General features: G+C 57.7%; 1 protein-coding gene across 1 annotated transcript in view; it reads left to right on the top strand.

The window, feature by feature from the left end:
• The first annotated feature begins 556 nt into the window (after positions 1 to 556).
• The window catches only part of NTN1 (netrin 1), a 97,935-nt gene continuing 84,691 nt past the window's right edge, over positions 557 to 13,800 (top strand). Inside the window, exon 1 of the mRNA XM_065852675.2 lies at positions 557 to 1,830. Coding sequence (XP_065708747.1) covers positions 807 to 1,830 — 1,024 coding nt within the window. The 5' untranslated portion in view covers positions 557 to 806. The remainder of the gene's footprint in view (positions 1,831 to 13,800) is intronic.

The following is a 13,800-nucleotide window of genomic DNA, read 5'->3' as shown; positions in this document are numbered from 1 at the left end:
GAGACCCTCTGGGGACCCCTTCGGACCGGGCCGGTGCCCAGGCGGGCTCCGGGCTCTTGCACTGGGCGGTGGTTCTGCCCCAGACCCCCCTCCCAATCCAGCTGAGGGGGTCAGGCACGATATGGGCTGGGGATTAGTAGGGAAGGGGAGGCCAACAACGACCAGCCGGGAAAGGGCCCGGTCCTGTCCCTATCAGCGTCCTCACAGGTACTGAAGCCCCTCCCGGCCGGTGCCCCCCCCTCCCCACCCCATGCCCACGGAGCACCCCCAGCTGCCGAGGTGCGGACAGCCCTGACCTCCGTCTGAGGCACAGCGGGGTGGAGGGAGAAGCCGGGCCCTTCCCCGGCTCCTCGGGGCGGCTCGGAAGCCTCGCGGCAGCGCTGGCGCCCATCGCCGCGGTATCGGGGCGGGCTCCGTCCCTGTCCCATCCCTCCCCCCCGCCCTTCCCGAGGCCTGTGCGTGTCTCTGGCTGAGCCGCCAGTGGATGTCGTTGTTCTGTTCCTTGAGCGCGATGTCACTCCTTTAGCATGACCTCAAACGCGGCGGGGGCTGGGACCGCCAGTCATTCTCCGTGCCGGGGCGGGAGGCAGGCGGGACCCAGCCCCGCCGCCAGCCGCACTTTTGTGGTGCCGCCGCCGCCGCGGTCTCCCCTTTCTCCGCGGGGCTGGCCGCGGGGCGGGCGGTGCTCCGGGCTCCCCGAGCCTCTGCACCGCGTCCGTCGGCCAAGTCGCCCCGCGGAGCTGCGCGCTTAGAGCGGCCGCTCCCCTCCCTCCTTTCCCCCCAACGCCGCGCGGAGGTTGCGCAGGATGCCGCGGAGGGGCGCGGAGGGGCCGCTGGCCCTGCTGCTGGCGGCGGCGTGGCTGGCGCAGCCCCTGCGCGGCGGCTACCACGGCGTGAGCATGTTCGCCGTGCAGACGGCTCAGCCCGACCCTTGCTACGACGAGCACGGGCTGCCCCGCCGCTGCATCCCCGACTTCGTCAACTCGGCCTTCGGGAAGGAGGTGAAGGTGTCGAGCACCTGCGGGAAGCCGCCGTCGCGGTACTGCGTGGTGACAGAGAAGGGCGAGGAGCAGGTCCGGTCCTGCCACCTCTGCAACGCCTCCGACCCCAAGCGCGCCCACCCGCCCTCCTTTCTCACCGACCTCAACAACCCGCACAACCTGACCTGCTGGCAGTCCGACAGCTACGTCCAGTACCCCCATAACGTCACCCTCACCCTCTCCCTGGGCAAGAAATTCGAGGTGACCTACGTCAGCCTTCAGTTCTGCTCGCCGCGCCCCGAGTCCATGGCCATCCACAAATCCATGGACTACGGCAAGACCTGGGTGCCCTTCCAGTTCTACTCCACGCAGTGCCGCAAGATGTACAACAAGCCCAACCGCGCCACCATCACCAAGCAGAACGAGCAGGAGGCGGTCTGCACCGACTCGCACACCGACGTGCGGCCCCTCTCCGGCGGCCTCATCGCCTTCAGCACCCTGGACGGCCGCCCCACCGCCCACGACTTCGACAACTCGCCCGTGCTGCAGGACTGGGTGACGGCCACCGACATCAGGGTGACCTTCAGCCGCCTCCACACCTTCGGCGACGAGAGCGAGGATGACTCCGAGCTGGCCCGAGACTCCTACTTCTACGCCGTTTCCGACTTGCAGGTCGGAGGGCGATGCAAGTGCAACGGCCACGCGTCGCGCTGTGTCCGTGACCGCGACGACAGCTTGGTGTGCGACTGCAAGCACAACACGGCCGGCCCCGAATGCGACCGCTGCAAGCCCTTCCACTACGACCGGCCCTGGCAGAGAGCGACGGCGCGGGAGGCCAACGAGTGCGTGGGTGAGTCCCACGCCGCGGACACTGACACTCGGGCACACACGGGGGGAAGGACGGGGAGAGGGCACTGGGGTCCCCGGAATGGCAGGGAGAGGGAGGGAAGAGCGAAGGACTCGGCAGGAAGCGGGGAGAGAAAGACGTGGGGACATCCAGGACTCGGCAAGGGACCTTAAAGGACGGGGAGGGAAAGGCGTGGGGACATCCAGGACTCGGCAAGGGACCTTCAAGGACGAGAAGGAAAAGGCGTGGGGACATCCAGGACTCGGCAAGGGAGCTTCGGGACTGGAGAGCGAAAAGCATGGGAACATCCAGGACCCGTCAGGGAACGGGGAACAAAAGGTATGGGGACATCCAGGACTCGGCAAGGGACCTTCAGAGGGAGGGAGAGAAAGGCATGGGGATGTCCAAGGACACGGCGAGCAGCGCGGGGACATCCAGGGACACGGGGAGCGGGACAGGGACACGCAGGGACATGGAGAGCAGGACAGGGCGAGGACGCTGAGGTACCCGGGAGCGTAGGGCGAAGGAGGGGACACCGCGCGACCCAGAAGCGCGGAACAGGGGATGTGGAGGCACTCGGAAGCGCAGGGGATGGGACTCGGAGAAGCCCGTCAGGGCAAGGCCGGGGACACTGAGGCAGCCGTGAGGGCACTGGGGACAGCACCGAAGTGCAGAGCAGGGTGCACGGGAAACTGAGAATCACAGGGCAGGGGAGGACGAGGCACAGGAATATGGGGCAGGAGATATCGAAAGCCCGGGAGACGTGGGGCGGGGGGACGCCGGAGGACCCGGGGCCGCAGGACCGAGGTTACCGGGGGATTCTGGTGCGCAGAGAAGGGAACAGCGGGTCAGGAAACAGCAAGTTTCCTCAGGAGGGTGAGAAGGGACACTCAGGAGACCGGGAAAACACCGTTCGTGGCCGGAAAAGCGCTGATGAGCCCTGTGTGGCTGGGAAGGTTTCCACGTCCCGGGCAGCTCCCGGCCGAGGATCCCGCAGCGCACGGAGCGGGGCCGGCAGCCATGCTCCGTTCTCGGGACACCGGTCAGAGCCCCGCCGTAAAGCCTTCGGCTCGCCCGAGAGGCTCCGTGCCCGGACGGGACGGGGACGGGCTCCGGTCCTCCCCGGGCTGACAATGCGATCGGGCGCTGGGGAGGGCAGTTCGGCTCCCACCGCTGCAGTTCGGCTCCCGCCGCTCAGGACATGCGGGCGGCCCCGGGGACCGTGTTGGGGCGGCCGGGACTTGAACGAGCCCCAGGGCCAAAGGAGAACCGAGAAGTAGCCGGTTCTCGGGCGAGAAACTCGCGCTGTCCTTGCTGTAAGCGAGCGCCAGCCTTCTCCCGAGGGGAGACGGGAAGTCCCTCGCCTCTGTCCGGGGTGGCCAAGGGTGAAAAGCTTGGAGTGCTTTTCCCCTTGAGCCCCCACACTTCCCGCCGACGGGTCCCCCCGATCTTCCACCTCCTGGTCCCCAGCGGGATCCCCGTGCGCCGCCGCTCCTCTTGTCGCCGCGGTTCGGGGGGCCGGTGCCAACCCCTGCGCTGAGCCGTGTGCCGGTGGCTAGGGTGACACAGCCCCGGGGTCTGCAATGCACCGTGGGCTCAGCTCGGTTCTCCGCGCCGGGACCCCACGGCTCCGCGGGGCGCGTCCGCGCCGCCCGCTGCCGCCGCCTTGTTTACACGGAAATCACGGCCCCGTCTTCCAAAATATTTGCAGCTCCGACGATAGGAAAAAAAGCATCGCCGAGCGGTCAGGGTTGGGCTTTTTTTTTTTCCCTTCTCCTATTCCCCCCCCCCTCCCCAAATCACAATCAGATGTCTCTCTTGCAGAGAGCGCAATTTCTTCGCCGGCGCCTCGAACAGCGAGGAGCGGCCAAGTCTGGGTTATCTGGCAGGGGAGAGGGAGGCCCGGTCCTGCAGCACCGGGACACCCGTGGTAGCGGCGCCGGGGGAAGGTGCGGGGGTCCCGGCAGCGGGCGGCGGTGTCAGCCCCGGCCGGAGCCTCCGCTGCCCGTCGGGCGGAGCGGCCGCGGCCCCGGGGCGGCGGCAGCGGGGGAAGGAAGCGGCGGGGAGATGCCGTTTCCCGGAGGCGAAGGCGGTGGGTGCCGCTCGGATGTGCCAACAGCCGGTTTATCTCCGGGTTTGCTTTTCTTCTCTCCCGGCGGGTCCCTCGGCCCGGCAACGCTCGGGAACGGGACTCCATGTCTTGATAATTTCCCAGGTCCGGGGCTCAGCACGGGGGGCTCAGCTCCCCCAGGTTTCAGTCCTGTCCCACAGTCAGGGACGAGTTCCATGTGTGCAGAAAGTTACCGCTATCGGCGATGCCATAAAATTTGATATGATCTCGGGGTTCTATTGGACCCTTGGTCTACTCTGCAGGCTCCTACAGTGCTCCTGAAAAAACGTCTGTTCAGTTACTATGCTGGCCCTATGCACTTAACATCCTTCTCCCTTTCCAATTTACTTCCAATAAAACAGAAACAAGTTCTCAGTTTCCAGTAAAATGTGTGACTTTTGTGCCAGCTTTGCATTTCAGACCATGCACAGTCTTAGTCGTGTCAGGCTGCCGCAAACGAAAATCATTCATTTTTTTCTTTTTCTGCCGCCTTTGCTGGGAAGTGAATGTTTTGCAAGGATGGAGCTGCTGTAAAATAATTTTCCCCGGCCCGTTTCTGCTGCACACTCCCTGGGGCAATACCTATCAGGCTGCAAAACCAACCATGCCCAAACAACTGCATTGCCCTGCCAAGCCCACACTGCCTGGAGTAATCCCCCTAGATAAAGATCACAATAACCCTATTCAGCTCCCACCCACTTGCTCATGACCATCGGCCCACCCTGGTTTCTCTCCTAAATCCCGGGAGAAAGTCGGGCTTTGCGGTCACCCAAGGGCTTGGGCCGCAGTGTCCGCCGGGCCGGGCCGAACGGTGGGTCGGTGGTGACGTGTCCAGCTGCATGTTGGAGGGATCTTCAACCGCTTGAGAGAGAAGCCAGAGGAGGCCAGAGCCTCCTGAGCAGCAGTGGAGAGGGAGGAGATGTATTAGCCAAATTAGCTGAATTTGCCCTGGGCAGTGGTGTGAGAACTGATTACAATTTTTTTCACTGAATTTGCTCTTTTTATCTGGATTTTTTTTTATTTTTTTCCAGCCAGGGAGAAAAATGATAGAATGTGTCTGCTTTGCTCAAAAATTTGGGTGTTTTCTTTGGTAATCCCATTTCCCCTGCCAAAACTGAATCTTTGTTCCTATTCATGCTTATTTGGGGCTGAGAAAGAAATGCGCTGGAGTTTCTGACAAAAAGTCAAAATTTCCCACGGGAACGTTTTTCACCAGGCTGATCTAATTTTTCTTTATCACTTCTTTCTGCCTACAAGAGCTTGGGCACCGCACACGGAGAGGAGAGGGCCTGGCCCAGGGAGATGTTCTCCAGGGACCTGCTCCCGCAGAAGGAGCCCAACCAGTAGAGGTTTCACGGGTTCAGGTTCCCATCAACTTTACCTGGCAAATAACTCATCCACGTAGAGCTTGGCCTTACAGTCTGGCTTTGGCCGGGCGCCTGAGAGCTGACATGCTCCAGGGAGGTCACAGCTTGGAGACAAGCTTAGAGGTCTGTTCTCCATCCTCCTTCTCTCCAGCGCCGTCAGATTGGCTCCATTTTTTCAGCATTGGTCCAACCCAAGCCCTGTGTCTCCAACCCAGTTTGTCCTGATGAAGCTTCCAGTTCCCCTGTGAGAGGGGACTGCAGCTGGAAAAGGCCTGAACTAAAATGTTGTCAGAGCTGGTGAGCTTGGACACATGAAAATGCAGGCAGGGGCTTTGACCAGACTTAGCAGCATCAATAAAATGCAATCGACACCATAGCACAATTTCTCATGAACTGCAGCATTATTTTGAAAACAAACTTGGGCAAGCGCTGCTTTCAAATGCTCCCTTCGGTTTGCATAAAACACCTTTTGCCTTTGCCTTGGCCACGGAAAGTGCTACTGGACAAACGCAGGCTGCAGCCCGCTGACAGGCACTTTGAGAGCGAGCTCCAGGCTCCGTTCCCAGTGCCGGCGCTGGGGCTGCGCAGCGCGTTCCCCGCGGGGCCGGGAGATGCACCCGCCACCTGCACGTGCGTCTGACGTCAACGGGGTTTGCAGGTGCTGGGCGCCTCTCGGATTTTGGCCCTCTGTGATGCCTAGAGAGTGTTTAACAATAACAAGTGCCGCTGCAGGGAGAGAAAGGAAACATCTTGTGTTTTCAGATAGGGGATTTGGCACAAGCCGCGTGCGAAGCCGGGTGTTAGACGGGTTCTGCTCCACGGCGTGCGCTGCAGTGGGGTTCCCAGGCTGGGATATGTGTTGTGTCAGAGCAATTTGTGAGCAAGTCTCTCCTCCAGCTAAAAGGAAACTTCATCTCCAACAAGGAGGGGACTGGAAACTACCAGAGAGCAGCCTGCCAAATGCTTACAATGAGAAACTTCCCTCCAGACAAACCTGGGGCTTTAGTATCTCGGTGGCAGTTCAGGGAGGTATTTGCAGGGCAGCGCTCACCGAAACAGCTGGTGGGCTGCCCTCCATCCTCATTACAACCAGGGAAACCAAATACTTCCGCAGCAGCGAGCTCTTCTTGCTCTGGTTCTGCAGAGAAGAACGGTGGGATTTCATCTTGGAGAATTCCTGGTGCCCCTTATTAAATTTAGGCGATCCCTTTTTTTTAGCCTGCATTAATCATCTCCATTGCAGCCTCTTCCCCTTCGGTTCCAGGCATCATGGTGAGGTGGGAGTCAGCCAGAGGACTTCAGTGGCTTTGCAAACCCTTCTGCAAGGAGAAGCAGGATTTGAGTGTCCCCAGTGTTCACCCTGCTCATGGCCACATCTCTTCCAGAGGTGCGGGAAGGATGCAAGCATCCATTCTTGTCTTGTAAAGCAACGACATATCTGAGCAAAGAGGGTCTGAGAAGGATTTCCCCGGTGTCACTGCAGGTCCTGACACAGGATCCCCAGGGTGCCAGTGAAAGATCTCAGGGTGCCCATGAAGGATCCCCAGGGTGCAGCATCCTTTGTCCGTCTAAGACGGATGCTGCTGCCTGGGGCTGGGCAGCACAGCACGACGATGGCTCTGGACTGAGCCAGCCGGGCAAGGCTGGCAGGTGGATTTTGGAGCTGTTGTGTGCTGATAATGCCCACTGCCTTCTGGTGCTATTAAGAACACTCATCATTCCTGACATCCAGGCCTGTCTTGTGCCTCAGTTTCCCCATTTATAGACAATAAAGGCAGGCTGTGCAAAATGCTTCCGACTCGGGGTAAGAAAGGCATGAAGCAGTATCATAGCATCCTTGTGTCTAGGGAAACACTGCAACTGGGGCAGCTTCACCAGCAACCTGGCACCAGCGGGTGACTGGAACAGACCCTGTGTGGGCCGGAGCTCTCGTGACACCATGTGCCGTCCACAGAGCCGCAGGTCCTTTACACCCCAGCCCTGGTTCAGCTCCCAGTGGGTTGCTCTGCATGGGGAATTGCACGAGCTGCGGGTAACACTGTATTGCTGAGCAGATGGGTGCTGTAGCCATAGAAATATGGGCCCATAAGCTGCTGAGACTCCCATTGTAGCCTCCCAAGCAAGCCTTGCATGGGCAGAGCTTTCTCACAGGCTTTTATTCTCAGGAAGCTTAAAGTTAAACTGATTTCCAACAGAAAGGTTTTTACACCAACAAACAAACAAACAAAAAAGCGCAGTTAAGGCTAAAACAAAACCAGGCTTGGCACTCGGGGTTGGACACTTGCCTTCCCTTGAGCTTGTCCATGGCTAATCTCTGCCCTCCTCTTTCTGGGCCAAAGCATGTCATCCTTATTCAGCCTACACTGTCCTCGCTGCGGCAAACTCCCCGTGACTGCCCGGGGGACGTGCTGCCTCTCCGAGGATGGAGCGAGAAGCATGCGAGGGCTCTGGAATCTGTGCTGCGTGTAGGGATCCTGCTTGGAAGAACACTCCTGCAGTTCTGGGTTTCCCACCTGGCCTGTGAAATGGGGGCAGCTGCGATGCATGAGCCCATCTTTATAGTCTTAGTGTATCATCTCTTTGTCTTTGGGAGTTGGGGATGGAGTTTCTGACCACAGAGGGTTGCTGTCTTTCTTTGGCCCCAGGTCTCTCCTGCCTCCCTTTTGGGATGCCCTGCTTTTTGGTACAGGGTTTTGAAGGTTCTTGCTCTTATTGCATGCCAGGGTTAGGCTGTTCAAGTGGAGTTTTTCTGGGGACCTTATGGAGGATTTTGGGGTGCTGTGATGAGTTTCTTCCCCAACAAGTTTTGCCCTGGGGGACATGCAGGGTGAAGGACATCTTGGGTCAGGATGTTTGGAACCAGCCAGTTACCTTCACAGCGTTAGAGACATTCACACTGCAGAGGTTGCACATCATTTCAGCGTTGCTGTCGATCAGCAGAAATAAACCCAAACCAGCCCCAAGATGTACAAAATACCACGTCTAACCTTTCCTAGAAAGCACTGGCACAGCTGCTGGCAGTGCAGAACACACCAGCTCTTGGCGTGCAGGACTGAGCCCTCAACATGCGGGGGGCTTCACAGCCCCCAGACTTGATTTCCCACATATTCTTTATTTGCAGCATGTTCGTGCTTGCTCCAAACAGGTCCCGCCAACTTTCCAGGCAGCAGCAGGGGAGGTAGAGGTTTTGCTGCCAGAATCAGCCCGCGCAGACGGATTAAACCTGGAAAAAGGCTTTGGCGGTGGCAGAGCCCAGCGGTCGCATCTGCTTTGTCCCCAGGGTGTCTCTGGAGAGGTGGCTGCCGTTTGGCCTTTGCCGCTGCAATCAGCGGGGGGGACATTTCCTTCACACGACCTGAGCTCCCCTCCCCGAGCATCCCTGCCAGATCCCCGCTGCTTCCCGCAGCCAGCGCGGCTGAACCGGGAGCTTGGCAGTGCCGCGGGGCTCAGCCTGGCTCTGCAACCCGGCGTCACGGGGAGATGGGGCTGCACCCGGGCAGGAATCAAAGCACAGCTCGTAAAGAAACAGCCCAGATCCTCAGACAGTGCAAACCCAGCTCTGTCCAGTGGCATCGTCTCACTCCTACTAACTGCACTCCGAAAAACCAAGCCCCTGATGGCTGGGACGAGGCTGCCTGGCTGAAGTGACGGACAGGCTTTTAAAAAGATATCTGTATAATAGCTTTCATTTATAGGGGGATTAGGATGCCCTGGGGACTGATAAGGAGCCGGGGAGGCCTTTCCTGCGCTGAGGCGGTGCAGCCGGGAGGCTGCTGGGGGGAGCGGAGCGGAGGGCTCGGCTGTCTCGCTCCATCCCAGCCCGAGTTTGCAGCAGAGATCAGTGGCACGAAGGGGCTCAGCCGCACGCCGGCTGGGAGATTGCGTTAGGCTCTGCAGAAGGAGGAGGATTAACTGGTGGGGAGGAAAAAATGTTGTGGTTTTTTAGGCAGATACTAAAAACATGGATTCTGAGCTGGGAGAGCACAAGCGCCCGTGTCAGCGGAGGGCTGGGGATGGAGGAGGCGTGCGGCTCTGCTGAGAGCTTGATTTACAGATTTATTTTGAACAGCACGAGTTTTAGCGGAGGTTGGAGTTTAAAAACTGATGGTGTGATATGGCCAGAGAGACCGCTTTGTCCCGGGGCAGGATTGGCACTGAGAGCCCTGGATGCTGAGCTGGCACTGGAGGGGCTGCTGCATCGACAGCACAACTGGGCGCAAATTGCTGCTGCTCACAGCTTGCATCTCCTGCACAAAGTGACGGTTGCATCACCGGGGAGTGCAGCAAGTGAGGAAAGCAACAGATAGGGCAAGAGCCCAGTTTCATGTCCCACACGCAGCCGTGGAAGCAGGGAGGGTGCAGGCAGGAGTTCTCCTTTCAGTTTTTTCAAAGTGTCTTGTAAACGATGGGTGGGTTGAAAATCGTATCTGCGTCTCCCTCCTTCACAGAGGTTTGGAGGCTGGGGAAGGAAAAAACCTCAATTTCACACTCTCCTTGAAGTGCAGTGTTTCTAAATTATTTCACAGAGGGTTATAGGCTGGCAGGGACATCTGGCTTTGCCGTTGTCACCCCAGCTGTGGTATCACCTGCAGAGGGACCCATCTTGTGCTGAGCCCGGTGCTGGGTCAGAGTGTCTCGGTGTGGGGAACTGCAGCCCCCAGCCCGCTCCTGGGATGTGCCTTGGGGACAGTAGGGCTGGTAAAGGTAAAGGATGAACCCAGGAGACCTTTGCCATCTCCTGCCAAAAGTGAACGGCAAGAAAGATTGTGTGGGCAGGCAAGTGGGGATGCTGGTGCTGGTGGGGGCGAGCAGCCACAGGGTGTCTCGGAGACAAACTTTTTCCCTGCTTGATGGTCAAAGCTGCTGCATCTCCCCTGTTTGGGGAGAGGATGGTGGAGACCAGAACCCAGCACCCCCAAATTCACCTGGAAAAGAGCAAAACCAACATGAGGGGCAGGTGCAGCCAGGCTCTACAAGTTTGTTTTCTAGCAAATTTATTCTCTTTGATTTGCTGTGGGCAAAAGCTGGGAAACACTTTCTGATTGCGGAGAAGTAGACACAGATCTGGTGATGGTGCGTGATGGAGCAGGAAGAACATTCCCTGGTTTCTCAGGGCGCTGGAGAGCAGAGGGATTTCTGTACTACCCCCAGTCCCAGGTGGGAACGAGGGAAGAAACACAGGAGCAGAGCTGCTGGCTCAGCAGTCCCCGCTCTGTGCTCCGGGCTCTGTGCCATATCCGTGCTGGGTCTGCGAGCTCCCAGCTTGTGCGAGGAGAAGTCCAGCTGTTCCGTCCCCGTCACCATCTTCACACACGCCTGCGTGCTCCAAGTTCACAGATTCAGATGGGAAGATGGATGAGGACTCCGTGTCATCTTCCCCGTGGTATTTCAGAGCCATCCATCACCCTGATCCCTACCAGGCTGCGTTCAGCGGCACCGTGTGTGTCATTGGGATTCATGCCTCATTTTGACTGAGTATGACTATGTCTCTGGCAGCTCCATGGGATGAATTAATGCCCCGTAGTGTCAGCCATCTGGATATTTAAGGTCCAGTCTTAAGCAGTCAGACCATAGAGGATGGAGAGATCAAGGATAACTCATGTGATGGGAAAAAAGGGATTTTGTTACGCCCACTGGGGATTGCCCAGTGCCCACAGCTCAGTGCAGCACCTTGGTTTGCTCTGACAGCCCCAGAAGTCCTTCAGGGTCCAGTGTATGATCTGGGGTTGTTCAGAAGATGCTCTGGGAAGAGCTGAGCCCTGTTGGAGGGGTGAGCGACAGACAGCACAGGCCTGTGAGACATGAATCTCCCTGCTCTCAGCTTCTTCTTCCTCACACCAGACCCTCCCCAAACCCTACTCCTGGTGCCAGGAGGCCCTGGATCACTGGCCACAGCAGCGTGTGGTTGTGCATAACCAGAAGGAACCTGTCCCAGAAGCAAATCCAGTCCTGGGGGACATGGCGAAAGTACCAGGACACTGTAAATGGAACAAAGGAGAAGGAAGGTAAATGATGGGTAAAGCTGCAGGTAGGAGAAAAAGCTCCGGTTTTAAAAATCAGCTGTTACAGTGTATGAGATGAGTTAAGCAGCCCGTAGAGCATCCTCGCGATGGCCAAAGCCAGCTGCTCCCTCCCGGTGCCGGCAAGAGGCTGTTACTTTCCAGTCCCATCTGATAAGAGGTGCAGAACCAGCCAGGCGGCCGTCCCGCATTTCGCCTTCCTCCAGCCTTGCAGGCTGTCCCGAGCTGTTTACTTGCTTGTCCTCCCGCCCTTTTGCAATAGGGAGTCGGTTCTGGTTAACGTTGGAGATTGTAACATGATTACTGAAAGTCTCATGAAATTAAATCACTTTTGCTTCAAAGCGGACGGGGAGGGGGAGTGTCCCTCTGGCAGCGGGGATGGCCGAGCGGATATTGAAAGCAGCCTGGTAGCCAGTATTGCATCGCGCACAATTGAGCTCTGACAGTGTGAAGGCAAATACAAACAGCAGCTTGTGTTTGCACACAAAGGCTCTGTGCACCAGTATCCCCGGCCCTGTACTTTACACCCTCAACTCTTGGGCAAAAAGTCCTGGGAGGGTAGGAGGGAGGGAAACTCCACTGAATATTTAGAAATGAATTGAACTGTGCAAACATGCCATTGGGAAGCTCTCAGTGTAATGCTTTGGACCAGCTACCCGCCGGGGCTGGAACACAACTGCTGGAATTGAAAGGGCGACTTTCACGCTGAAGCAAAACCGGACAAAAGAAGATAAATGAAACGGGCTCCCGACGGGGTTTGGTTTGTTTGTTTTTGTAACTCGGCTAATATTCCCGCATTGTTCAGCCCAGCGGCCCAGTGTCTGTCCTTCACACGCTGCTCGTAAATCGGGGCTAAGCAGGCAGCGCAGGCAGCACAGGCAGCGTCGGCAGCGCAGGCAGCACAGGCAGCAGGCAGCACAAACAGCAGGCAGCACAGACAGCACAGGCAGCAGGCAGCACAGGCAGCAGGCAGCACAGGCAGCACAGGCAGCACAGGCAGCAGGCAGCACAGGCAGCAGGCAGCACAGGCAGCGCAGGCAGCAGGCAGCACAGGCAGCGCAGACAACAGGCAGCACAGGCAGCAGGCAGCAGGCAGCACAGGCAGCGCAGACAACAGGCAGCACAGGCAGCAGGCAGCACAGGCAGCAGGCAGCACAGGCAGCGCAGGCAGCAGGCAGCACAGACAGCACAGGCAGCAGGCAGCACAGGCAGCAGGCAGCACAGGCAGCAGGCAGCAGGCAGTGCGGGGCAGGGAGGCTCAGGGACCATGAGGTTGTCGTCAGTGGCCGCCATGGTGCAGGGAGTTGGATGATTTGCATCTGCAGGGTTGCAATCACACCAGGTTGTGCTGGGAAGGTCTGAGCAGGAGCGGTGAGGCACAGCCCTACTAATTCCTGGGTGCGCCTGGATTTAGCCCGTGGCATCTTTGGGCACAGCACACGGTCTGGGTTAGCAGCAGGAGGATCAAGGTCTGTGAACCAATGTGACTTTGCTGTCGATTCATTCTGCAGATGAGTGTGGAACGTCCTAATGAATTTCATGGAGCTGGCAGCAAATCTGCTGAGATTTGCCCAGGTGGAGACCCCCAGACAAACTGTGGGTACCAGTGGTGATGTGCCGCCTGTCTCCATCCCGTGGTCCAGCAGCAGGGCGGGGAGCAGTGCTCGTCCTCGCTGTGCTGTGTTCGTGCCCCAGCGTGTCCCAAAGAAATTTAAGGGCGTTGGACTAGATGAGGTTTAAGTGTCCCTTCCAACCCAAACTGTTCTGTGATTCCATGATGTGTCTTTGTTGATCTTGGAGCCTGCCCGGGGTTGGAGAGATGCTGCTCGTGTAGGATGGACCGTGTCTGCAGGATCTGGGCACTGCAGGGTCCCCAAACCTGTCCCCGTGGACACAGGTTGATACAGACACTCGTTTGATTTTAAGGGAAGAAGATCCCCCAATGTAAGCCTCTTGAAAATTGACGTTCCCTGAGGATTTTACCGCAGTATTTCTCTCGTTAGCACTGATGGAGCAAAAGCTTAGTAATCAGCTGTTTGATAGTTTTGATCAAATCAAATGGCAAAAATAGTGATGCCTTTAAAACATTAAATTACGTTTAATATGCTTCAGAGCATATACTTCTCACAAGCCTCTGCAAAACTACCAAATGTTCCCAAAAATTTGGCAAACTGATTTCTCCAGAAATCCAGAGCCCCAAATGAACCATTTGTTAGTCTCCACTTCACAAAGTTTCACCCAATCAATTAAAAAGAAAAAGAAATCCCGACAAAACCCCAGACAGCTCATCACGTGCTCGGGGCGACCAAAGAAACCCCCTGATTTGGGTGACCAATGAGTGTTCCCGGTAATGAAAAGCGAACAATTTGTCGGCAGCCCATGCACTTGAAAACGAATGATCCAAATTATTCAGCAAGTCTCCCTGGATAGTGAATCCATTGAAAGGGGATCGAGACAGAGTCATACATTATTCATG

This window comes from Patagioenas fasciata, chromosome 18 (assembly GCF_037038585.1).
Source record: "Patagioenas fasciata isolate bPatFas1 chromosome 18, bPatFas1.hap1, whole genome shotgun sequence".
Taxonomy (NCBI): domain Eukaryota; kingdom Metazoa; phylum Chordata; class Aves; order Columbiformes; family Columbidae; genus Patagioenas; species Patagioenas fasciata.
This window is presented reverse-complemented; position numbering and strand designations above follow the sequence as displayed.